At 51.2% G+C, this 25,201-nt stretch overlaps 2 protein-coding genes and 5 non-coding genes across 7 annotated transcripts; 4 read left to right on the forward strand and 3 right to left on the reverse strand.

Moving 5' to 3' along the window:
- Positions 1–590: 590 nt before the first annotated feature.
- Positions 591–5,005, forward strand: Gnb2l1 (guanine nucleotide binding protein (G protein), beta polypeptide 2-like 1). The gene is made up of 8 exons (XM_013030974.1): positions 591–829; positions 1,565–1,736; positions 2,261–2,408; positions 2,585–2,680; positions 3,267–3,377; positions 4,119–4,259; positions 4,563–4,673; positions 4,895–5,005. The coding sequence occupies exons 1-8, from the start codon at positions 721–723 to the stop codon at positions 4,958–4,960; spliced, it is 954 nt and encodes a 317-aa protein (XP_012886428.1). The 5' UTR covers positions 591–720; the 3' UTR covers positions 4,961–5,005.
- Positions 5,006–6,314: 1,309 nt separating this feature from the next.
- Positions 6,315–18,132, reverse strand: Trim41 (tripartite motif containing 41). Its single transcript, XM_013031006.1, has 6 exons — positions 16,941–18,132; positions 12,943–13,038; positions 9,140–9,370; positions 8,706–8,728; positions 8,379–8,506; positions 6,315–7,951 (listed from the first exon to the last, which is right to left on the reverse strand). Exons 1-6 carry the CDS (start codon positions 17,745–17,747, stop codon positions 7,350–7,352), a joined length of 1,887 nt encoding a protein of 628 aa, XP_012886460.1. The 5' UTR covers positions 17,748–18,132; the 3' UTR covers positions 6,315–7,349.
- Positions 18,133–19,904: 1,772 nt separating this feature from the next.
- On the forward strand, positions 19,905–19,977 carry Trnav-cac. Its single transcript has one exon. It is a non-coding gene; the product is annotated as a tRNA-Val (tRNA).
- Positions 19,978–20,200: 223 nt separating this feature from the next.
- Trnak-cuu lies at positions 20,201–20,273 on the forward strand. Its single transcript has one exon. It is a non-coding gene; the product is annotated as a tRNA-Lys (tRNA).
- Positions 20,274–20,786: 513 nt separating this feature from the next.
- Positions 20,787–20,859, forward strand: Trnav-aac. Its single transcript has one exon. It is a non-coding gene; the product is annotated as a tRNA-Val (tRNA).
- A 1,506-nt stretch (positions 20,860–22,365) lies between these two features.
- On the reverse strand, positions 22,366–22,438 carry Trnak-cuu. Its single transcript has one exon. It is a non-coding gene; the product is annotated as a tRNA-Lys (tRNA).
- Positions 22,439–22,817: 379 nt separating this feature from the next.
- Trnaa-ugc lies at positions 22,818–22,889 on the reverse strand. Its single transcript has one exon. It is a non-coding gene; the product is annotated as a tRNA-Ala (tRNA).
- Between the last annotated feature and the right edge of the window lie 2,312 nt (positions 22,890–25,201).

Below are 25,201 nucleotides of genomic sequence, written 5' to 3' on the forward strand. Positions count from 1 at the left end.
CTCGGCGGGGTGATCGGACGGCGGCGCCGAGGCTCCCGTCCAGACGCGCAGCGGCACGGACGGCTCGGAGGACGCGTCTCCCCTCCGCTCCGGGCCCTCCGCGTGGCAGTCCGCGCGGACATCCTTCTCGTTTCGTTCTGAAGACAGGGTCTCAACACACACAGCTTAGACCGGCCTCAGCTCGCGATCCCCCGGCCCCTAGGGTTCTGGGACTGCGGGCCAGCGCCCGGCCTCGAGCTGAAAGCCGGCAGCCCTGCACGGAACCCCGCCGCGGCGCCCAGGGGCAGGGCGGCGCTCGTAGAGGAAGGGGCGGGGCTAGGAGCGGAAGGGGCGGGGCTCCGGCCGCCCGGCTCCGCTCGCGGACACTAGTAGTGGCTGCTTGCGCTTCGCCTCACTCTTACGTCACGCTCCAAGCATCGCTTGAATGATGTTTCTAGAAGTGCTAGTTTCAGGGTACGTTTTGATGTGCTCCCGCCTTAGGCTGACTGGCAGAATAGGCGCTATTCGCCCGGTCCCTTTCACTGACATGGCGCCGCCATCTTGAGTAAGGAGTCGTGGGGGCCGCCATCTTGCCCGGGCGGGAGAGTATTTCCGGTTCCGGTGAGGGCCGCTCGCTCTTTTTCTCCGCAGAGCCGCCGAGGGAGCGGCTGTGGTCTCCGTCTCTCTCAACTATCCGGCGCCATCCTCGTCGCTGCGGCGACCCCCGCGCCCGCCGCCGTCATGACTGAACAGATGACCCTCCGTGGCACCCTTAAGGGCCACAATGGCTGGGTAACTCAGATCGCCACCACCCCGCAGTTCCCCGACATGATACTGTCGGCCTCTCGAGGTACGGGATGAGTGCGGGCTGGAGGCAGGGACTGTCGGGTCGGGAGTTGTCAGGCCTGCCAGTTACCTCTACCTGGGTAGGAATTGGAGCGGGCAGGTCTGAGCCTGCGCCTCAGTCCGGGCCCACCAGCTGGAGGAGCACAGGGAGACTTGAGTCGTCCTAGCCACCTCCCGTGGTGCAGTTAAGGCTAGGCGGGGGTCTGCAGACCGGGCAGAGCGGTGATGACTCCAACATGCCATCTGAGTGCCAGTGCTGAAATCCAGAGGCTGTTTCTGAGCTACCGCCTGGTCCTGGGCTCGGGGAAGGAGCGGGTGGTCTCTGGAGGGGCCACGTGAAGCACACCTCCGGCCCTTGGTACCACGAGCTCTCTCCCTTGTCCCTGATGGCGTTGAGACCTTCTGGCGCCTTTTCGCTTTGACATAAGAAATAATAGACTCGTACTTAAACACAAAATCGTCAAATTTGTGGAGTGGGACACATTTCTGAGCATCCACTTGTTTAGCCCATAGAGAAATCTTTCATTTCACACAGGTTATGTCACTGTGGGCTTTTTCTTTTTTGCTGTTACCACGGATTGGATTTAGGGCCTGGACACTTCCTTAGCTAATTTCTAGCTCAGGCTGGAGCTTCATGACACGAGCTAAAGCTCCACTTGTTGCTTTTTGCTGGATATATGGGGTTAAGAGTCTCGGATTAATAGATGATAACTTGGATTTTTTTAATCTCCCCTTTCAGACAAGACCATCATCATGTGGAAGCTGACCAGAGATGAGACCAACTATGGCATCCCACAGCGTGCTCTGAGGGGTCACTCCCACTTTGTCAGTGATGTGGTCATCTCCTCCGATGGCCAGTTTGCCCTCTCAGGCTCCTGGGATGGAACCCTACGCCTGTGGGATCTCACAACGCAAGTAGCTACTCTGGGGCTTAGGGAAAGGCTGGGCAGAAATGAGGTAGAGGCCATGGGAGGGGAGTTCCCTGGGGAAATCCAGGCCCTGTATGGAAGATGAAGTGGGGACCACCCACAGAAAGTTTCAGCTTAACCTAGTTCAGTTAGCTAGTGAAGATTGTTTTTGGTGCTGTGGCTTGAAGTTAGGGTCTTGAACTTCACCTGCATCCCAGGTTTTTGCTTGTTAATAGACTTGTATCTTAAGGAAGGCCTTCCCTGCCTGGATTGGTGTAGTTGGGTATTTTTTCCAGTATGGTCAAGTAGGGATAATAGAGGATCCTGGTGATGACAGAAGACATTGTCAGCCAAACCCCACAAGGGAATGAGGACATGTCCTGCAATTCTGAGTGGATTCTCTGGCACATAATCAGCCAAAGGCTTCCTGTGGCCCAGGGTTGTGTGATGTAGACTCCTGGGGCAAGGACAGGGTCAAAAAGCGGTGAGAAGGAAGTCTATAATTGTGACCAAGTTCTTCCTTTCAGGGGCACCACCACAAGACGATTCGTAGGCCATACCAAGGATGTGCTGAGCGTGGCCTTCTCCTCTGACAACCGGCAGATTGTCTCTGGATCCCGAGACAAAACTATCAAGTTATGGAATACTCTGGGTGTCTGCAAATACACAGTCCAGGTAACTTAATGGCAGTGGCACTCTTCACTTTGACTTTACGTGGTGTTTCTAGGTCGATTCTCAAAGGATTCTGTTGGGGCTTAAGGTTAGGTAGGGTTCATTCTGAATTCAAAACTGCAGATGGAACAGGGACCTGGGAAGAAGGATCGGAACTGTTTCCTTTCATATCCTTGTAGGATGAGAGTCACTCTGAGTGGGTTTCCTGTGTCCGGTTTTCACCCAACAGCAGCAACCCTATCATCGTGTCTTGTGGCTGGGACAAGCTGGTGAAGGTAAGCTCCAGGCAAGGGTATGGTAGGGCTCATTGCCAAAGTATTTTCATCACCCCTGAGATGGTCAGGGCTCCAACTCTGGATAATTAGACTTCAGCTGACCATTTTTCTTGCTATTTTCCCTGTACTAGTCCATTTGACATTTGATCTAAAGCAGTTCATTGATGTGCTTTGTAATTATCTCATGGCATTTTAACATCTGTTTTATTCCAGTTTTCTGTTTTACTGGTTTGAGTTTATAGTCTCCAGCTTTCCAGCATAGGCTGACTTCAGTTCTCCATCTCAGCCTCCAGAGTAGCTTGGTTTTCAAGTGTGAGCCACATCTCCACTGCAGTCTTTGGTGCCTGTATTAACCTTAGATGACAAAGTTTTTTGTTATTAGTAAATAATTTGCTATCTTAGCTCAGGCTGGCCTCAAATTAATCCTTCTGCTTAGCCTTGTGGATACTGGGGTTTAATAGACATGTGCCACATCCAACTCAGGAGTTTTTAAACAGCTGTTGCAACTTCATTATTACAGACTTAAGACTCTAATCCTGCCCAGTTCAGAGGTGAATTTCCACCCATAGTCCTTTTATCTTCATAGGTATGGAATTTAGCTAACTGTAAGCTGAAGACCAATCACATTGGCCACACAGGCTATCTGAACACGGTGACTGTCTCTCCAGATGGTTCTCTCTGTGCCTCAGGAGGCAAGGTATTTGGCTAAGCATCTCAGTGGGGAGTAACTGTAGAAAGAATAGTGTCTGGCGAAGACAAGCTGTTGGGACAACTAAGCATCATTTTGTTTTGTTTGGTGGTACTGAAGATTGAACACAGTCTGTCTTAAACAAGCTAGTACTCTCATCACCTAAGCTTTGCAAGGTACACAGTGTCTTATGCAAACTTGGTTTAAAGCAACAGAAAAAATTAGTCCTGTGATTTTATGTCAGTACTGGAGATTGAATGCAGCCCTTTTGCTTAGTTCTAGCACTCTACCACTTGAGCCACACCTCCGTCTTGGCTTTTTACTCATTATTTGGAATGAGTTTTCAGATTTGTTTGCCAGGGCTGGCTTGGAACCAAATTTTGCGATCTCAGCATCCTGAGTAGCTAGGGATGTGTAAGATGTAAGCCATAGGTTCCTAACCAAAATCCTGTGGGGTTTTTGCATATAAGGTTTGGGAGGGCATGCTGTGGTTGACTTCAGGATTACTAATTGACTTATTCAGCTGTTTTGGCCAGATAGCTGGTCCAGTAGGTATAGTGCCACATACTTACCTGGTCTTCTACTTAATGTTTTTTGTTGGGTGTGGCACATAAAAGCTTTGATAATAAGTGAGTATAGATTAATTAGTCACTGGCTTCCAAGAAACCCAGTGTATTGGGAGAGATAATTGGTGGACTTGTGGAAGAGATCACCTTGTCCTCACTTCACTCTCTCCTTTCCTGTGCTCAGGACGGCCAGGCCATGTTATGGGATCTCAATGAAGGCAAGCACCTGTATACACTAGATGGTGGGGACATCATCAATGCCCTGTGCTTCAGCCCCAACCGCTACTGGCTCTGCGCTGCCACAGGCCCCAGCATCAAGATTTGGGTATGTATGGGCTATGTTACAGACTGAGCACCTGGCTGGACACCACTACAGCATCGTGGCTGTCACTGATCGCTTGTGGCAGTAGTTAGAATGACAGTGGGACATTTGCCTACTAAAAGGGATGGTTATGCCTAGCTTGCTCAACATCATTCTTGTTCCTCTTCTGGTCTCTTGCTACTTGTCTCCTAGAGAGCAAAATCCTCTCAAAAATAAGCTAATAAGGGCATTTTAGCAAGAAGCACTCTAACTAGGGTTAGCAATATAGAAATGTACTGCTAATTGTAGTTTTTGACCTATTCTCAGGACTTAGAAGGCAAGATCATTGTAGATGAACTCAAACAAGAAGTTATCAGCACCAGCAGCAAGGCAGAGCCACCCCAGTGCACCTCATTGGCCTGGTCGGCTGATGGCCAGGTAAGTGGACCTGTCCTCAGGACTCAAGCCAGGCAGGCCACAAAGGTCAGCCAGGTCAGTAACTTGGGATTAGTTTCTAGAGAGGAGTGATCACTAACCTTTAGTTACCCAGCCGTTCTTCTGTGAGTCAGAATCCCCTACACTGTTAGAGGGGCCCCAAGGTACCTTTTTTGGTACTAGTTTGACTGACTTGAACTTTTGCCATTGTCTCTCCTTTACAGACTCTGTTTGCTGGTTATACTGACAACCTGGTGCGGGTATGGCAGGTGACCATCGGCACCCGCTAGAAACTATGACAGAGCGTTAAAAATAAACTGGCTTTCTAAAACTGGTTTCAGTCTTTTTTATCTCCTAAGCAAAATGAAGGAAGGACCCCAAACCATCTATCAGTTAAGAACTCATCTACAGCACTGGAAGTAAGACAAACTTATAAGCTGAATAAACCTTGTGGCCAGGTTTTATGGCGCTATGGTTAAATGTCATGTCACCATTGTGAGATGATCCAGACCTACCTTAAATCCGGGGGATTCTAGGACGCTGTGTGTAAGCCTGTCCACTGTCTACAAAGGAGTCACACCTCACTCCAGAACTTCAAAAGAGTTTCATAATTCCAGCACTGTACCATTCAAGCATTAGGACCCTCTCCCACTTCTAAACTAAATTGGGGATGGGGTAAAAGCTAGACTTCAGGCTTAAAAAAAAACAGCTGGCTGGGCTGGGAAGGTGGCTCAATGGTAGAGCGCTTGCCTTGCATGTATGAGGCCTTGGGTTCGATTCCTCAGCACCACACAAGCAATGGAGAAAAAAAGCCAAAAGTGACACTGGCTCAAGTGGTAGAGTGCTAGCCTTGAACTGAAGAGCTGAGGGACAGTGCCCAGGCCCCACGACTGGACCCCCCCCCCCAAAAAAAAAACACCAGCTGGCTAGTTGTACTTGATGCCCCACCACAATCCTTTTGATCAATCCACAATTGAGATAAATGCATGGTGGGAGTCACTGCAAGGTGGTTTTTTTTTTTTTTTGTCGGTCGTGGGGCTTGAACTCTGAGCCTGGGTGCTGTCCCTCAGCTCTTCAGCTCAAGGGCAGCGCTCTACCGCTTGAGCTACAGCGCCACTTCCGGTTTTCTGGTGGTTTATTGGAGATGGGAGACTCACGGTTTCTCCTGCCCGGGCTGGCTTTGAACTGCGATCCTCAGATCTCAGCCTCCTGAGTAGCTAGGATTACAGGCGTGAGCCACTAGCGCCCGGCTAAGGTGGTATTTTTATATATTGCCATAACTAGTTTTTGTGGACATGCATGGTAAGGTCCTAACATTTTTGGTGCTGGAGACATTTAGGACCTTGCCTGTACAGTTGAGCCACACTCCTGAGCTTAATTCTGGCTAAACGGGTACCATAAAATGTGTACCATTCCTCTTAACATCGAAGTATGGCTTAATAGCACACCCCTGGAGACTCAGGCTTGTGAGTCACTGAAGTGTTGCAGACTTCAGGCCTACCCTAACTTCAAATGAGTGGTAGGTGAAGAGTAAGGTCCTAAGATAGTCCCTCAAGCAGGAAGTGATGCTGTGGCTGAGGAAGTCACTTTAAGCAGTCATCCACTCAGCCTGTTTCTGCTCATCTAAAGACATGGGGCTCCACAAAAGAAGCAAATAAACATTTTATTTCTGCAACACAACCCACCTTCCCTTTTTTTAACCCCCAAGAACATGAACTGACCTCAGGCACCAAAGCAGAGGACAAAAGCTGATAAATGACAGAAGGCAAGGGGTTACTAGAAAAATAGATTATACCCAAAGCTCTTCTCAGGGGACCCAACCCCTGTCCTTATCCCCAGACTCCCCATCTGGGTTTACCAAATGGAGGAACTAAAAGGCATGGGGAGAAGCTAGAAACTGACAAAAGCAACTTCACTGGACGAAGGAGGGGAGGAGCCTGGCAGTGAACAGACCTTGAGGATAGGGTGGGCCGAGCTTGGCTCCTACATTGCCAGAAATAGGAAGGGGGAAAATAACTTATTGGGTGATGTAATGGTATGTAGTTTCAGTCATGTCGACCATCCCAGATCTCTCACTGAAGCTAAGTTCTGGCCAGTCTATGGAGGTAGAAATCGGGGATGGAAGGAAGGTTTAGAATTCCTCCTATCCCGCAAGAGTAGACATTTCTTTACCCAGCTCTACCCTTTTGCCCAGCCTGCCTCCCCACAATTTCCAAATCCTTTAGCTAAAATTTGCACCAGAAAATGGAATGATTCTTTGTTACGTCCTGTCCACACCCTCCAGTCTCAGAAATGACAAAAGTTAAAGAGTAGGGGTGGTTGGGGGGAAAAAAAGGAATGAAAATTACTCTTCCCCACATCCCCTACTCAAACTCTGACCCCAGGGCTGAACTGGGCTAGGCAGACAGGAAGGGAGGGAAAAAATCAGGCAGCTGTTCTCATTATCAAGGGGACCCATGCAGACCTGTTGGACAGACAGTAGGTGAGAGAAGGCTGAGCTGGAAGCCAGGAGGGTTCTTTAGGCTCCTATAGGGAGAAGCAGGGGCCAAGAGGGAGCAGGAAGCAACACAGTAACAAACAGAGGGAGGAGCCCTGGAGCTCCCCAACTTACGGGCCACCATCCACCACCACCCGCCCCCCCAGTGCGGACCAGAGGGGCCCCCGCGGGTGGCAGGCTAATCAGGGGCAGAGCTTGATGCGGGTGCCCTTGGAGAACACCCTGAAGAAAGGGAAGACGCGCTCGCCCAGGAAGGCAGCCGAGAAGGTGTGCACGTGAGCTAGAGTCTCCGCATTGTAGAAGCCCAGGCGCCCGGCCTCATAGTCCAGGTACACGCCAAAGCGCCTTGGTTTCTCACACGGGCTCAGCAGCGTCTGCTCGGTTGAGCTCTGTGCCTGGTAGCGTTTGCCGTGGGTGCCCACACACCACACTTCTCTCTGGAGCAGGAGCTGCTGGGGCAGGTGGAGCCGGCGCCGGCGATGGTGATGGCGTGAGGAACTGGCATCCCCACTGCCCACAGAGGACCCCCCAGGGCCCATTTTTTCTTTATGATGGGTTGATTCTCGGGCAGCACCCACCGCCCACCCCCGTCGCCCGCCCACTTCTACCTCCCAGTAGTGCCGGCCAGAGCGGAAGCCCTGGGCCCCCAGTACACAGCAGTCACTGGAGAAGCGCTTGGAATGATCCGCCACCTCCGGGCGCCGCTCCGCCATGCGGACCCCCCGACGGTCAGGGGACAGCAGCAGGGCTGGATGAGCCGTGTCGGGATCCAGCGTCAGGTCCACTTGGGAGAAGGAGGACAAATATGCCAGGGCTACAACAGCTCCTCCCCAGCAGCGGCCAAGCTCTGCGGCTCCTGCTCACTTGGCCTCCTCCCCCATCGCGTTCACGAGCCCTATGCATTCTAGAGACCAGGCTCCCTTCCTGTGGACTCCCCTGCTTTCTCCTCGCTGGTGCCCAGGACTGCAGGCAGGCAGGCAGGCAGGCAGGCCTCCTCCCTGTCCCTGACTCTCTAGCCTCCTTACCTCACCTCCAAAACCACCTGGCCTAGGACAGATGCCACTCTTGGCCTCAACCCTGAAGGTGGCCTACCTAAAAGCCTGTTCCACCACCTCATCCCCTACGCTTGCCGAGACCCAACTTCCCTCGGAACTCAACTTCAGGTCTGTCAAGGGCAAGGCAAAGAAAGGTCGTATAGGTTACCTCCCTACCTCTTGCAGCCTGACAAAACATCCGGCTCATTTTCCTCACGATGGCGTCTGTCAGGAAGTCATGGCTATGGGGTTGGCACGGGTCAGGGGACCAGATCTCTGGCGGCTGCAGTTGTACCTCTTCACACCTGGAAGAAGGGGACCGGGCAGGGGGTGGGACTATGATTTTCCCAGAGGGAAGAACAGAAAGTGAGGGGAAGGAGAGGAGGGGCTAGGAGGCAGAAACTCAGGTCCTGGGGAAGGAGAGGAGAGGAGAGGAATACCCAAGAAAGGCATGGATGGGGAGCCAGATGCTACTGGGTCACAAAGGGCATAGCGAGCACACACCTATTGAAAGTCTCCTTGATGTCCTGGGAATAAACAAGAGAAGAAGAGGGAGAAAGAGACAAAGAGAGTGTCAGCTGCACAAGGACCACTGCTTCCTCCCAATCTCCAGAAAAAGCTCTTGAGTGTCAACAGCAAGGGAGAAAGCAACACCCTCAGGCCCAATGAGCATGTGCCTGTCCATCCACCCCCACGCCTCACTCACTCAACCCGGGAACAGAAACTCCACATGGCACTTGATCACCTCTTTGAGGTGTCAAAACTGCTCTTCAACTCTCGTTTAAATTCTTCCCTCTACAACTGACCTTTTCTTTGGCTATCATTGTCTCATACTACATTCAACATTGTCTCTAGCTCCCCAAACTAGAGCCCACGTGGGTTCTTCCCAGGGACAGCTCTGACAAGGTAAAAAGGGACTCGGAGAAGGGGACAGTCACCTGGAGCAGCCGCAGGCCTCCCTGCTGGCTCCGCTCCTGGGCCTCGGCCAGCAGGCGGCTCAGCTGGGCAGCCTGCTCGGCGAGGCGGCTGGCCGCTGCTCCGGCACGCCCCAGCTGAGCCTCGTGCATCTCTCGAAGGCGCCGCTCCAGCCCTGCCTGTTCCTCAGCCAGAAACCGTGTCAGCCGCCCAAACTCTGATGCCACAGCCGCCAGCTCTGACTTCATCTGGCTCTAGAATAATGCAAAGACAACACATGAACAGTAAACCCCCAGCTCTCTAACTTCTGCCTCTTCCTCCAAGGCAAAGCAGCCCAAAAAAAGACCTCAGGGTGGAAAGGGTCCACTCTTTCTCTACCTCTTGGTCCTACTATCCCCCCTGGTCCCCGCACACTGGTTCCACGCTTACCTGGTCCCCGCACACTGGTTCCATGCTTACGGACCGTCACTGCCTGGAGTAAGTAACTTGATGCACCCAGAGGGCTTACGCGTTCCAAGATAAGCCTTCTTCCCCTTCCGAACCCCAGTGGGTTTTCACCTCTTACCAGTGCCACTGTTCACACCCTCCAGGGTATAGACAGGGCTAGAAATTCTTTATAAATGAGGGGTTTTTTTGGAGACAGAGTCTTGTTGTGTAGCCCAAGCTAGCCTTAACTTGAGATACTCTTGCCTCAATCATCTGAGTGTTGGAATTACAGGCATCACTTGGCTTTGGAGTGCCTTTTAAAATCTATCTTCTCCACTGCACTGTAACCTCCTCCTCTGACAGGATCTGGATCACACCACCACTACCACCCCCGCAGCTCTGAGCCACACCTCCAGACCTGTACGTGTGTGTGTGTGTGCGCGCGCGCGTGCATGCACACATATGTGCATTCGTGCTGGTCCTAGGGCTTGAACTCAAGAGCTTGTTGGGCACTGTCCCTGAGCTCTTTTGCTCAAGGCTGAGCCACCCACCCTACTTCTAGTGTTTTTGCTGGTTAAGTGAAGGTAAGAATCTCACAGATTTTCCTATCTGGCTGGCTTCACACTGCACTGATGCTCAAATCTCAGTCTCCTGAGTAGGTTTACAAGCATGAGCCACCGGCACCCAGCTGAGACCTTTTTAGCCTTATTCTTTTTCAAATAGGGCCTCATGTTTTTGCCCAGGCACAGCCTTGGACCACAATTCCCTTACGTATATTTTGAGTAGCTTGGTTTTTCAGATGTGAACCACCATCCCCAACTCATTTGACAACATGGGGTCTTCTCACTAACGTTTTACCTGTGTGCTAACCTCAAAACATGATCCTTCTAATCTCTGCCTCCTCAGTACCTGGGATTATAGGCATAAGTCATGTGCACATCTTTGTCATTGTATTACTAGGCCCTGGCACATTACCAAGTACTGAGTAAGTACTTGGTACTTTTTTGGTAATTTTTTGAAGCTGGGCGCTGGTGGCTCATGCCTGTAATCCTAGCTACTCAGGAGGTTGAGATCTGAGGATCACAGTTCAAAGCCAGCCTGGGCACGAAAGTCCGTGAGACTCTTATCTCCAATAAAGCATTAGAAAACCAGAAGTGGCTCAAGCAGTAGAGTGCTTGCCTTGAGCTGAAGAGTGCAGGGACAGCACCCAAGCCCAGAGTTCAAGCCCCATGACCAACCAAAAAAAAAAAAAAAAGAATCAGAGCCAGTCACCAGTAGCTCATGACTATAACCCTAGGTACTCAAGAGGACTGAGATTCAAAACTAGCCCGAGCAGACAAATCTGAGACTCTAATTAACCAGCCAAAAAGCTGAAACTGGAGACACGGCTCAAGTGGTAGAGCACCAGCCGTGAGTGCAAAGGCCAAGCCCAAGCAAGAGCTCAAGGCCCTGAATTCAAGTTCCAACCCTGACACAAGAAAGAGGGGTGGAGGGAGAGAATGACATATTCAGGAAAATAACATGAAGCTGGAATCCAGACCATGTTGCTATCACAGTGGTCTTAGGAAAGTCAATCAAGCCCTTTACATTAGGAAGAGTCAGCAAACTTTTCCTATAAAGGGTCTCTTGGAACCACAAATACCACATACTTATGTTTATCATATGTATAGTACATATAGATACATATAGTATCATATTGTACACTTAAAAGTTGTCACTAGGTATCCCAGAGAGATCAGTTCTAGGTCACCAAAATATGCAGATGCTGAAGTCCCTTATATAAAATGGCAGAGAACTTGTTTATGACCTATACACATCCTTACATGTACTTTAAATATCTCTGGATTACTGACAATGCCTTATTCCATGTAAATGCTACACAGATGGTTATATATATAAGGAATAATGATAAAGAAAAAAGCTGGTGGAAGTGGCGCTGTAGCTCAAGTGGTAAAGCACTAGCCTTGAGCTGAAGAGTGCAGGGACAGCCCTCAGGCCCAGAGTTCAAGCCCCACGACCGACAAAAATAAAAAAGAAAAAAAAAAAGAAAGAAAAAAGCTGGTATATGTTCTGTAAATATTCTTTCTCTTCAGACTATTTTCAATCCAGAAGTCAGATAGTTCATGGACATGGTACACACACAGAGGACCTACTATGCTTAGTATCCTGAAACAACATAAGAAAACTCTAGCCCAGGCACACTTTTGCCTGAGCCAGGTAGACCATCCTGGGTGCAAGGCACCTGTTACCATGAGTAAGTGAACGGATTTCCCCCCAGGCACCTGGCTGAGGAAAGCACCGATGTTGTACTCTGCCCCAGTGACGTTCAGATCCTAGTTTACCTTCTCTGCAGCCCACAAGTACCAACCTTGGCAGCTGTCCAGAAGCAGGTTAACTGCCAGACTCACATTCTACCACTCAGTGCCCGGCATATGCCAGCTGCAGACACCCTAATGTGCAGACAGCAATGGATATGAACCATGGGAAGTGGCAAGGCCCAGACTCTGGCCAAGGAGGCAGATGCTGGAAGGGAGACTAAAGAGACACAAGGGAAGAGCCTGACCTGGACTCTAAAGCTTGCTAACCACAGTGCCAGTCTGTTCCAGCAGGCCTGCCAGCCTTCTACAAACAAGCAGAGTGAGGGTATGGGAATGAAGAGGGAAATATCTAAGAGGCCTTGGGAGGGCTGAGAACTCTTGAGGAGATGTTTTCTGTGCAATGATAACATCCACTCACTCCTCCTTACACACACCTTGCCTCCATGCCACCCCTGGAACATAGCAAGTTACTCAGAACCAGGTCCCTTTTATTATGCTCAGCACTGCTCTGCCCACCACCATTAGTTTCTCATGGCTACCTATGCAGCTTTGGCGCTCTCTGCCTTCTGTGCTATCCAAAGCCAAGAATTGGGTATCTGGGCAGACAGACAGTATTACTCCGTAACCTTGCACCAAGCACCCATCCTTGCTAAACCAGACCTCCTTCTCACTCCATTTTATTTTATTTTATGCAGGTCCTGGAGCTTGAGTTCAGGCCTTGGGCAATGTCGCTGAGCTATATTTTGCTCAAGCTAGCACTCTATTTCAGCCACAACTTTACTTCCAGCTTTTTGGTGATTAACTGAAGGTAAGACTCTCATGAACTTTCCTACCTAGGCTGGCTTTGAAGTGTGATCCTCAGATCACAGCCTCCTGAGTAGCTAGGATTCCAGGCTTGAGCCACCAACACCTGGCTTCACTCCATTTTCCACCTTTACAGAGGAGCATATCACTTGACTCAAGAGTCCCTGGAAAAGTGTCTATTCCTTTCCTAGGCCTTGGCTGTTTTTTCTTTTGGGAATCTAACCATCCCTTGCCTTGATCCCAGCCCCAGACAGCCTGTGGAAGGACACCCATCTCACCTTCAGCTCTGTCACTCTTCTCTCCTCCTTGGCTTTCATCTTCTGCACAGCTTCTAGGTGCTTCCGAAGTGGTTCCACATGCCCCTGCAGTTTGGCCTGAGGGAATGGAAAAGAAAAGGTTAGACACAGGACTGAGCAAGGCATGTGCCTTCACACTCCAGTTCTCCAACCCTCCAGTGATTTAACACCTCATAGCCACACCACAGCTATCAAATAAGCTCTCTTCCCCATCTTTCCCCAGAGGATAACCAAGGTTTGCAATCCTAGCTCCTTGTGTATTTCTGAAAAGTGGGATCCTAATGGTTATAGAGGTACACTGTCAACAGCTGGGGCGCACCTGCCTTGAGTCCCTACCACACAGCACCTACCATGGAAGTATGCCTGCCAATGATCCCTGCCCCCTTTTAAGTGATCTTCCTCTGACCTTTACCTCTGAACACTTCGCTGATAACGTGGTAAATGTGCTGAAGATCTTCCAGTGGTTCTTCACCACTTCTAAAATACTGGCCCTACGCTTCTTAAGTCTCACCTTCCACATTCATCCCTTCTAGTCTTGGGTTTATCCTTCTCCACTTGGCCCATGGTGTTCTTTCAAAATAGCTTCCTGAGCAGAGCCCTGATTCTGCTCACCCTTGACTTCCTCCATGATCCTAAGGTACCTAGAATTAAACTTCCACACTACTTCCTAGGGCGCTGATAATGTACGGCTGTGCTTCTCCCAGGACAGCGGGGTCTTTGCCCCCACTTCACTTCATTTCTATCTGCTTTTTCTTCCACTAAATGGTAAGCAAAACAACAAAACTTCTTCCTGAAGTTACTGCTCTCACAGGAAGTAGGCACATTAGCACTGCATTCCAACAAAGTGTAGGAGCCCTGTTTTTGTGCCAGTACTGGGGCTTGAAGTCAGGGCCTGGATCCTATCCCTTAGCTTTTTTTTTTTTTTTTTGCTGAAGGCTGGTGTTCTACTACTTGAGTCACAGCTCCAAGTGATTAATTGGACTTTCCTGCCCAGGCTGGCATTGAACCACAATCCTCAGAATTCAGCCTCCTGAGTAGCTAGGATTACAGGCATGAGCCGCCGGCACCTCGCCAAATAGGTGATATAAGCCTTACCATTTGTTCTCTTCTACTTCTGCCTTGCTCCCTCGACTTCGTTGGGGAAAACACAGGACTCGAGCCTCAGCTCCATCTGACATCAGAATGAAGCTAGGTAATGAGGCAAAGCACATTTCTTAAGCTTAACACAGGAACAGAATCAGACGGGTGGAGAGTACACTTTGCACAGTGTCTCGCAAGTGGCAAAAGATCAGTAAATGATTTTTAGTATTTGCTGAGTAAGTTGTAAGTAGCCAGTGAGGTCCTGATAATGACCCATGAGCTGAAGAGGCCACTGACCTAGAGAACAAAAAGTAACTCTTGCACAAGTGACTATAGAAAAAAATTGCAATAATAAAATCAGACATTTCATAACACACAAACAAAATCAACTACACAAAATTGTGCCTTTTCCTATTACTACTTCTACACAAATACAGTATTTCTATACATCAATAATTTCTATTTCAGTAATTCCACTTGTCATTTAACATTTTTCCTAAAGAACTGATTCTTAAAAAAATTCTAAGGATCAAAGTACTATTTAAGAGAAAACATCAGGGACATTTACCTTTTCAGAAGATTTCCAATATCTTTTTATGATCATTATTCACTGAGTAAAGGGAGTATTTCTATAAAACAACACTGTGCAAGTTAGAGCTAGTGCTAGTGTGTGTGTATCTGGGAATACACTCTCCACTATAAAATACCCCCCCATAAGTCAGAAATCTGTCAAATTCAGTCTACATAATAATGTGTATGCATTCAACATTTGCTGATCAGTTAATAGCTTCCCAGACTGCAGAGCCAAGTAAACTGATCAGGGAAAGATCTCTTAATTACTCATCTGAAAAAGAGACTGGGCCTACGTAACATTGCCCAGTCCTCACAGGCGTCCCCGCACCTAGCTGGGTGGTGGGGGCTTTTCACTCAGCTCCCAAGGCCTCGAGGTAGACAAGCCATCCTTTGAATTGCAGGTGCTTAGTTCCAGGAGAGCTCCACTTCAGAGAGTATGCAGATGTCATGCTATTTAGCCCCAGGGAAGTTTTGCTCCAGAGAATGACTGTTCCCCACCCCCAGCATGTGGTTTTTGTCTTTAAAAGCTTGGTTCCCGCCCCGTTCACGGCTGCAGGTCTTAAAAGACAAGAGTCCACCAGCAGACACCCGCTCCCCAATTAACACTCCCAATTCAAATGTGGCTTCTCTGTTTTTTCACAACTGAATTCTGGTGCCACACACACACTACAGAACCCAGTACAAGATTTTCAGGCAGTAAGCATGTAATGCACTGGCTAATACAAATGATGATCTGGTTTCAGAAGCACTGGTATTAGCACTTTGCTAATATAATTAAAATCCAGTGTTATAAGTCCTGGGGGGGGGGGAGGAGTAAGTCCTGGGGGAGGGAGGAGAGAGCAGAGGACAAAGGGTAAGAAACCCAAGAACAACTCACCCAGGGTCCTGCATAATCAAGGAACCACACTTACATACATGAGTTCAATTAACTAGAAACTGAGGGATATAAAAGAGAAGGACAAGGGTTACTGGCATCCTTCTCCCAAAAAGGCAGGGCTCTGGAGGCAGGCAAGGTCACCAGCCTGTGTTAGAATAGGTGGTCTTCTCCTCACTGACGCAGAATCTGTAGTGATGAGGCCCACTAAACTTTGGGAAACTTCCCCAAGACATATTGCTCTAAACTTGAGGTCACTGATGGAATCAGAGATGAGGAGAAAACCATACAGATGATTCCCTCTCCTCCTCACAGCAACCTGCTTCAAACTCACTTGAGCCTTCACAAAGTAGGACTGTTTATCCTGTCTCAGACACAAATAAATAGCCTTTACTTACATCCAAAGGGTTAGAGAAGGGAGCAAGGTGGTAATAAAACTAGAATCAGATTCCAAGAAGAAAAAGTCATCATCAAAGAAGCCTAACTAAAAAAACAAACATCCAAATAATGTGAGTGGCATACTCCAGAGGGAGAGACAGTCGTCTGTCAAGTTCATCACTTAGTACAGCTGCGTGTACATGCACAGCTCTTAAACCTGCGTTCCAACCTGTAAAATGACAATGGTGAGCCTCAAGCTCACAGGATGGAGCTAAATTTTAAATGGTAAGTGGAGAAAAGTGCAGTGTACAGTACTTGGTATATTTAGTAAGTGCCTAGGAAATATTATAAACTATCAATCCTAGAGAAAATCTATTTACTTTTGTGCCAGGGCACACTCTCCCTCAAGGCTTTTGCTCTTACCACCTGAGCCACAGCTCCACTTCCACCACCCTGGAGAAATTAAAAGTTCAAAGATACTCAAAGACTTAAGTGACATTTGATAGCGAGACTGTAAATAAAATGCTCTGCTTTGTGGTCAGTGCATCAGACTGCTGCAAAGCAGCAAAGTCCTTGAAGGGAGACTCATGTCAGAAGGCAGGGGAGTCTGACACAAGTCATTTCCATCCTAGTTAAGAGCCCTCCCTTGTCCTTGAAGGTCCCCATTTCTTTCCATCTCTAAGCACATCAGCCAAGGACAAGCTTATGACTCACAAGGAAAATGAGGCTGGTAGTAAAGCACTGTCAGTCACTTGTAGTCCCACACCTGAGCCACCCTGGCAGCGAGAAACATCAATGGCTCTGCACCCCAGAAGACAAACAAAGCTTAGGTGATCTGGGGTCACTGCCTTTTGCCCTATTTGCTTCCCACATCTGCACGGGGGCCTGTTTGGTCAGGGCCCAGGAACCTCCTCATTCTCACCCGCCTCCGTGCCAGCAAGTGCTGGCACCGTGGCCGTCGTTTGCCAGGGAGTGAGGTCTTTTAAGGTGAACAGACGTGTCCACCTCCCAGGCTTCCCCTCCGTCCTGGCCACCCCCACCGACCGAACTCATTCATCTCCGAACTTTTCCTCACCTTGTATTCCTGCACCACCTCCTCCAGCGGCACCACGCTGTGCTGCTTGTGACTCCGCGATTCCCGGCACACCACGCAGATGGCCTCTTCGTCCACCTCGCAGAACAGCTTCAGGGCTTCTTGGTGTTTGGGACAGATGCCTTGCTCGTTCACGCGGTTCGCCCGACCGGGGTTGGGGTGCATCTGACGAATCACTTGGACCATGTTGGCCAGCTGCAGGTTGGGGCGAAAGCTCCTCCGAGGAAAACTCTTTCGGCACTGCGGGCAGGTGAAGCACCTCCGGGGGGCCGGGGGCGGGGGCAGCGGGGTGACGGGGTCCAGCTCCTCCTCCTCGTCCTCCTCCAGCACTTCCTCCTCATCCTCCTCCTCTTCGCCCCTCAGGTCCTCCATGTCCCCCAGGTAGTAGTTCAGATCTTCCTCCTCCTCGTCCTCCTCCCACACGTAGTCCATGTTCTCCCAGTTGGACCCACCCATGCCCCCGTTCCAGAACAGGCCCTCCTCTTCCTCCTCCACCTCCTCCTCCATGTCCCCCTCGTAGTCGTCGTCCCGCATGGGGGTGTCCCAGCCGCCGCCGGCCCCCACCGCCTCCACTTCCTCCTCCTCCCCGTCCTCCTCCTCCTCTTCCCGGTCCAGCTCCTCCCGGTCCTCCTCGTCCTCCCCGCCCCACAGCTGGGTTACACACACTCGGCAGAAGTTGTGCCCGCAGCCGATGGACACGGGGTCCGTGAAGTAATCGAGGCAGATGGCGCACACTGCCTCCTCCTGCAGGGTCTGCACGGGGTTGGGTGTCATGGCAACGGCGGCCATCTTAGTGTCCGGTCAGCCAGTGTGGACGGGCGTTGGGGGGCGGGGGGGGGTCCTTCCCTCTCAGAGGCCCCGCAGGCCCGGCCCACCCCCCTCGGGCCCGGCCCGGCCTCTCCACACCTTGCCTCAAACGCGGCCACAGAAACGTCCTCTCGGCAAACCCACCCCGCCGCACACAGTTCCCCAACTTCCCGGACTACAGCCGTTCCTCAGCGAGGGGCGGGGACGGAGCGCGGCGCCACCGACAAATCCCGCAGGTGGCCCTGAGTGCAAATCCGCCCCAACGGTCCCCCGGCCTCCACATAACCCCCCGCCCCATCTCACTTCCTGGCCCCGCCCCCTCGCTTCCGGCCTCCCTCGCCGACACTTCCGGCGGCGACACAACTCCCTTCCTCCCCCCCCCCCCCCCCCCCACACTTGGCGAGTTCCCTCCGCGGTCAGGTTACGCCCCTTCTCCCTTCCCGCCCCGCCTCCCAGGGAACCGGAAGTCTCGGGAGGACGCTCTAGCCCACACTCGGGGACCGGGAGCCGCTCTAGGACGATGGAGGCCCTCGTCTCTGTGGTGCGGAAGTCGCTGGAAACGCAGACAGAATGCAAAGCCCCGCCATCCCGCCACTGGGGAGGAACCGTGTGGGGAGTGGGGGAGGCAGCCTGTCTGCTTTCGATGCCACGACCGCAGGGGCCGGGCAGCCTCCCAACGACCCGGTACAGATTACTGAGGGGACGGCCGCCGCTGGCGCCGGAAGTGGAGGGGCGGGCCCGGAGAGAGAGAGAGAGAGAGAGAGAGAGAGAGAGAGAGAGAGAGAGAGAGAGAGAGAGAGCCTCGGAAGCACTTCCGGCCCTGCTAGGCGTAGAACTTTGTGGTTCGAGGTGCCTGGGGGAAGTGCTCTGGAGCCGGCTCCCTCCCCCAGGTGTGCCGCCTATTCTAGAAACTACCGAGCAGCCGGTCACTGCCGCGGGCTTGGCGGGACTTCACTAAGGAAGAAAGGTGACGGGGTCGTTTCCTCCCGCGATGGCTGTTGAAGAACGCTCGGCCCGCGCCTCCCGCCTGTAATCCCAGCCCCTTGGAAGGCTGAGATCTGCGGATCGCAGGGCACAGCCGGTCCAGGCAAGAAAGCCTGGAAGACTCATCTCTCCATCTAGCCAGCAAAAAAAAAACAACCTGGAAGTGAAGCTGTGGCTCAAGTGGTAGAGCGCCACCAGCCTGAGCGGGAAAAACAAAAGCTCAGGGACAGTGCGCAGGCCTGGAGTTCAAGCCCCAAGACCGACTATGAATGAAAGAAGCAAGAGCTTAAGCAGTGTGGAATGTACTGTTAGTGGAAAGGGCTCGGGGAAACGTGTCCTGTGTGGAATCAGAGACTAACTGGAAGCGTTGCTGCAGCCTAATGAGCTATTCCTCCTCCTCGTTGTCTGAAGCAGAATACTAGGATGAGTCCCTAGGAAAGGCCCATTGACAATCGTTTCTGTAAGACGCCTTGAGCATTTGAGCCCAGCCCATATATTCCCTTGGAGAAAATTTCTTTTCTCTAAATGCCATCAATTCATGCAACACAAGCAACCACTACTTGGGGTGTGTTGTATTCTGAAATCTCAGAGCAGGGACTCGTGTGGCTTTGTAGCATTGGATTTTTTTTTTTTTTTCCTGGAGAGAATTCTCTCCGGGGTGTATTGGTAAAGATGCGGCCTGTGATCACCCCAGGATGTCTGCGATTGTATTTGTGAATGGGGTAGTATGTCTATGACGGATACGTGTGTATGTGTGTGTATGAGGATTGGCGCTCTACTTAAAGGTATCATTCAAAAATAAAAAAAGCAAATAAAGACCTCAAGTGACTCATTCGATACTAGGATAAAAAGGAACTATTACAACTTGTGGGTGGGGGGCAGGAAGGAAAAAACTGGGGAGAGGACAAAGGGAGGGGTGGCATTGTCCAGAAAGAAACAGACTCTTTACCTGACTTGTTTGTGTACCTGTAACCCTTCTGTCAATCAACGTGAAAACCTCACGCACTGTCCCGTTCCTGGGAGGGCGGGGCGGGGTCCTGCTTTCTGCAGTCGGTCCGGCCTTCCTGGAGAGCGAGGCCCTGGCGTGGGGCGGCGGAAGTCGAGGCCCCTGCGGCCCAGCTTCAGGAGGAAGCCCGCCCAAAGCCGGGCAGCGCGGTTTCCGTAGTGTAGTGGTTATCACGTTCGCCTCACACGCGAAAGGTCCCCGGTTCGAAACCGGGCGGAAACATCCCGTTGTTTTATTATTATGACTACTGTTTTTCACTTGATTGTCTGTTTCGTTTTTTCTCGTGTCCCGAGGTTTGTCATCGTGGAACGGCGGAAGCCGACCTGTCATGCGATCCAACGAGAAAGTGGGAAGGGGTCCCCCATTCCTCCCTTCCCTCCCCTCCTCCATTCCCCCGACGCAGCCCGCGCTCCCTTGAGGCCCGACGTGGACCAACCTGCGCAGCGCCCGGCTAGCTCAGTCGGTAGAGCATGAGACTCTTAATCTCAGGGTCGTGGGTTCGAGCCCCACGTTGGGCGATCCCGATTTTTTTCTAAAGATCGTCAAGGAAACTCCCGCGCGGGTGAAGAAGGCCGGCGATCGGTCCTACCCGGCCGCGGTGCCCCGGGGCGCCTCGCAGCTGCCCTCCCCAGCCCGCCCCGGGGTCGGTTTGGTGGGCCCAGTAAGCTTTCATTTCCTGGCGTGTTCACGAATCTTCTGGAAATAGCTGTCCAGGGTTTCCTGGACATCCGCGGGTCTTCCCCGGCCCAGCCCAGCCCCTCCCGCCGCCACTGACTCAAACGACCGCCGTCCTCCATCCCTTCTCCCCTCGTCCGGCTCTCCTTACACCCACACCCCCAAAACATGAGATAATGCACCTGCAGTATGGTCTATAATTCCTATATTGTAGAGGTCACAGAGGTCACAGGTCACACAGGTCACACAGGTTAGGTAAAGGCGTTTTCATTCCGCTCGCTGGAGGTCCCCAGGATTCCGAGCCCGGGCTGGGTCCCCCATCCTCTAAGGCGCCGGGGTAAGGCTGGCAGCCAGGTGTTTCCGTAGTGTAGTGGTTATCACGTTCGCCTAACGCGCGAAAGGTCCCCGGTTCGAAACCGGGCGGAAACACGGCCTCGGCCTTCCTTATTTCCTTCTTCTCCACCCTTTTAGACCTCGGGGATTTCCGAGGGCGGGCAGGACTGGATCCCGTCAGTGCAGGTCTCTGATCGATCGGTGATCGATCCCCTTTACCCCTGCTGGGTCTCTCCTCCCTCCTTCCTCCCCAGTTATTACAGACGCGGGTCCGTGTCATGGCTGATTGAACACGCGCGCACACGCACACAGTACGAACCGGGGGGCGTAGACCTCGGGGCCGGAGGCCGGGCGGGGGAAGAGAGCGCTGGCCCGGGGGGCCGGGCACTGGGGGACCCCGCATCCCCACCCCACCCCCACCCCCGGCATCCCGGCCCGCTTCCCTTTCCTGTGTTCTGGGCTTGAACTCGGCCTGACGATCTCACTAGTCTGTCTGTCTGTCCTGTTTTCCCCGCTGCAGGCTGGCTGTCTACCACTAGGGCCGCCGTTCGGACTCCTCGTCTTCTCATACCTGGCTGTGTTCTTTCCAGGAAGTCAAGTCACAGAGTAAGAAATGAGGGAACGGGGCCTTTTCCAACGGTGCTCAGGAAAGCGCAGCCACCTCGGGAAGAACGGGCCTGGAGAGGAAGAAAGCAAAACATGATGGATGTCGTTGTCATGTCCAGTTGGGTGAGAAGCCCTAAAATCTGTCGGAGTCCGCCCCTGGGACAGCCAAAGGGAAGGAAGGAGGGAAGGAGGGAGGGAGGAAGGAAGGAAAGAAGGAAGGAAGGAGAGAGGGAGGGAGAGAGGAAGGAGGGAAGGAAGGAAGGAAAGAGGGAAGGAAGGAAGGAGAGAAGGAGGGAGGGAAGAAGGAAGGAAGGAAGGAAACTTTGTCCCCATCGTGGCCTTCCAGTGGAGGCTGACCTGGAAGCAGAGACTTACATTTTCAGGTGTGTTTCTAAAGCATTTCTTTACCTCCAAGTTGGTGGGTACATCTCATTCAGAATCCTGGAAAGAAATATTAGCCCAGGAGCCACCGACGGGACATTCATCCGTTTCTAGAAAATTACAATTGCTTGCAAACCCAGCAAATCTCCTTCCTGGGCATTTAACCCTGCAGATACAGAAGCGCACGGGCATAGAATCACGAGCACCGCAAGCTGACTAACCACAGCAGGAAGGCCACAGCCACAGGACGTCAGGGTGCAGCGCTGCTTTGTGGGTTCGCCTACAGCTGGCAGGGAAGACGGGGGCAATGCAAAGATCTCTCAAGTGTCACAGACCTGCAATTGCCTCCCCCACCCCCCATGGAAAAACAGTAGTGGAAAGTTTGCTTCCAAAAGGAAAAAAAGAAAGTTGTCAACGTGTATTTTAGTCCAATTAAAAGCCCTCATTGAGATACCAATAAGGAACCAGCTTGACACACAGGTGGGTGTGAAACCTGAGGCCCAGCCCTGAGAAGCAGACGCCTTAGGCGCTAACTGGGTTTTCTCGGCTTCTTTAATTACACTTTCTGTGTTGTTCTTCTAGTATTGTCGCACTGTGGTGCTAAAAGACAACCTGCGCCCAACGTGGGGCTCGAACCCACGACCCTGAGATTAAGAGTCTCATGCTCTACCGACTGAGCTAGCCGGGCGCCTGGGTTCCCGAGCTCCGAACATCACCTCTTGAAGATGACGCCGGCCTCGTTTCCGGCCGCCGGGGCCGCGGGTTACACGGAAGTGGGGTTCTGGGCACAGAACGCAGACGGCGCGCCGAGCCCTCCACTTCCTTCCGCCCTCTGCGTGCGGTAGATGCGCTTCCACCCGCGACTTCGCTGAAGACGGCACGGCCGTGCAGAGGGCGGGGCGGGGAGGAGGACGAGGAGGAGGAGGCTGTCTCCGGGCGGACCCTTTCTTTGTGTGGGACTCCGTGCCATGGTCGCCCCTCTGGAATTTTCCCCAGTGCTCTCTAAAATACCTGGAAGGATGGAGGGGGGAAAAAAGTAAAAGCGTGAAGAAGAAAAAAAAGCCTTATGGAGATGCCGGGGATCGAACCCGGGGCCTCATACATGCAAAGCATGCGCTCTACCACTGAGCTACATCCCCGCTCACGCTCACGGCCTCTCTGAGAGCGACTCACTTGGTAATCGCTGAGCCCGGTGCGGCGCGCGTGCGAGCCTAACCTGCCCGGAGACCACCAGCGGCGGCTGCAAAAGCCCGGGAGTTGTTCCGGGGTCCCCCCCTCCCCCGGTACACACCGGCACCGACACCCCAAGCTTCTCCGAGGCTGCCTGCTGCCCTCCACCTGTGTGGCCTGTAATGGTGTTCAACCCAAAAGAAGGGTTTTCCCACCCCTGGAACGTAGCCTGTCCGGGGGAGGCCTCTGGGAGAGTAAAATGAAGCATTGCTCCGGATGGGGGAGCAACTTGGAATTCAGGCCTGTTACGATTTACCAAGATCTAGGTCTTCTGCACTTTGAATCCTGTTTAAAGCCAGGGAAATGGTTTACTGAAGGTGATCAGAACTATTCTTTTTTTTTTTTTTAAGCTGGGACTTCGGCCATAAAGAAATATAAAAAAGGGGATTTTTTTTTATTATTTAAGTAATTTTATTGTTATTATTAAGGTGTTGTACAGAGGGGTTCATTTCCTAAGTCAGGTCATGACTACATTTCTTTGTATTTTTCTTATTTTTTTTTGGGGGGGGGGAGAGACAATGTCTCCCCTCCCATCCCATCCCTGCCCACCAGTTACATAGGTCATTTTCCACATAGTGTATACTGAAAATAGCCTCCTGACTGCATTTGTTCACCCTTCCTCGCTCCCTTTCTGTGTCTCCCACTTTACTGCTCTTGGAAGAAAAAGAAAAAAATCCCTAAGTAAAAAGAAACACCACTACCAACAACATCAACAATAACAACAACAACAAATTAAAAAAACATGTTTTGACTTCCTGAAGTTTGGTTCAACAAACAGTATTTTAACCTAATAATGAAGATTTTAAACACTGTGAGTAACCGGGTAGACCTCGTGGACAGGGTGATCAGGAGCCAGCTTTGGTGGAGGTAGGAAATGAGGTAGATGTAAATCTAGAGGAATCTGGTCCAAGCAAACAGAGCAATCTCCACAAGGTAGGGGTAACTTATATGTAACTTATATGAAGGAGGCCCATATGGCTGGAATGGAGTTAACACAAAGGAAAGAACTTTACCTTTTAATGTACTAAATAAAATAAATTAGCATACATTAGTTATGGGGGGAAGGATTTTATTGTTACATTCTCACTTGTTTACAACATATTCTAGTCAATCATTCTTGCTGTCACTCTGGCCAACTTCCTTCCCCCACTTGCCCAAATAATTTCATTCCATTGTTCTATTTTCATAAGTGCAAACATCTATTTTTACCATATTCGTTCCCCACCCTCCCAACCCCCAAGGGATCAACAGTTTGCCAGGCTGTTTTTATATGTACCTGCAATGTATTTCCAAATTTTTCACCTTCTGTTTTTCCCATTTCCCTTTCCCCTTCTCCTAAATAGCCCCTTAATTAGATTCATGTTCTGCATGAATATACACGTAGGTATCCTTATAATTATGTACATCTTTTATATCTAACTTCCACCTATGAGTGAAAAACATGCCAAAGTTTTTTTTTGCCTTTGTACCTGGGTGCCATCCCTGAGCTTTTTTGCTCAAGGCTAACACTCTTCCACTCCTGAGCCACAGCTCCACTTCTGTTTTATGGTGCTTGACTGGACATAAGGGTCTCTTGGACTTTCCTGCCTGGGCTGGCTTCAAACCGAAAACCTGAGATCTCAACCTCCTGAGTAGCTGGGATTACAGGTGTGAGCCACAAGGCCTGCTTGCCTCCACTTTTCTGCAAATGACACGAATCCCTTTTTCTTTATTCTTTGTTTCCTTTTGTCGTGGGATTTGAACTCAGAGCCTGGGTGATGTCCCTGAGCTTTTTCCACTCAGGGCTAGCGGTAGTCTACCGCTTTGAGTCATAGCACCATTTCCACTTTTCTGGTGGTTCATTGGAGATAAGAGTCTCATGGACTTTCCTGCCTGGGATGACTTCGAACTGTGATCCTCAGGTCTTCCTGAATAGCTAGGATTACAGGCAGGAGCCACCAGGCTCCAGCTTCCATTTTTCTTTACGGTGTGTAATAGCAGAGGGCTGTGTGTGTGTGTGTGTGTGTGTGTGTGTGTGTGTGTGTGCACAGGCTAGCCATCGGCCACTGGAGTGTTGGCGCCCAGAAAATGGAAGAGATCACAAGGTAACAAATGTAGACAGACGGTGACAAATGTAGACTGAGGAGGAGCAGGGAGAAGGGCAGAAAACTGCAGGAGGCTAAGACCATCTCTGGGAATATAGCTCTACAAGGAGCTGAGAGAAAAGTAAGGCCCCTCAGGG

This window comes from Dipodomys ordii, unplaced genomic scaffold (assembly GCF_000151885.1).
Source record: "Dipodomys ordii isolate 6190 unplaced genomic scaffold, Dord_2.0 Scaffold135, whole genome shotgun sequence".
NCBI lineage: Eukaryota > Metazoa > Chordata > Mammalia > Rodentia > Heteromyidae > Dipodomys > Dipodomys ordii.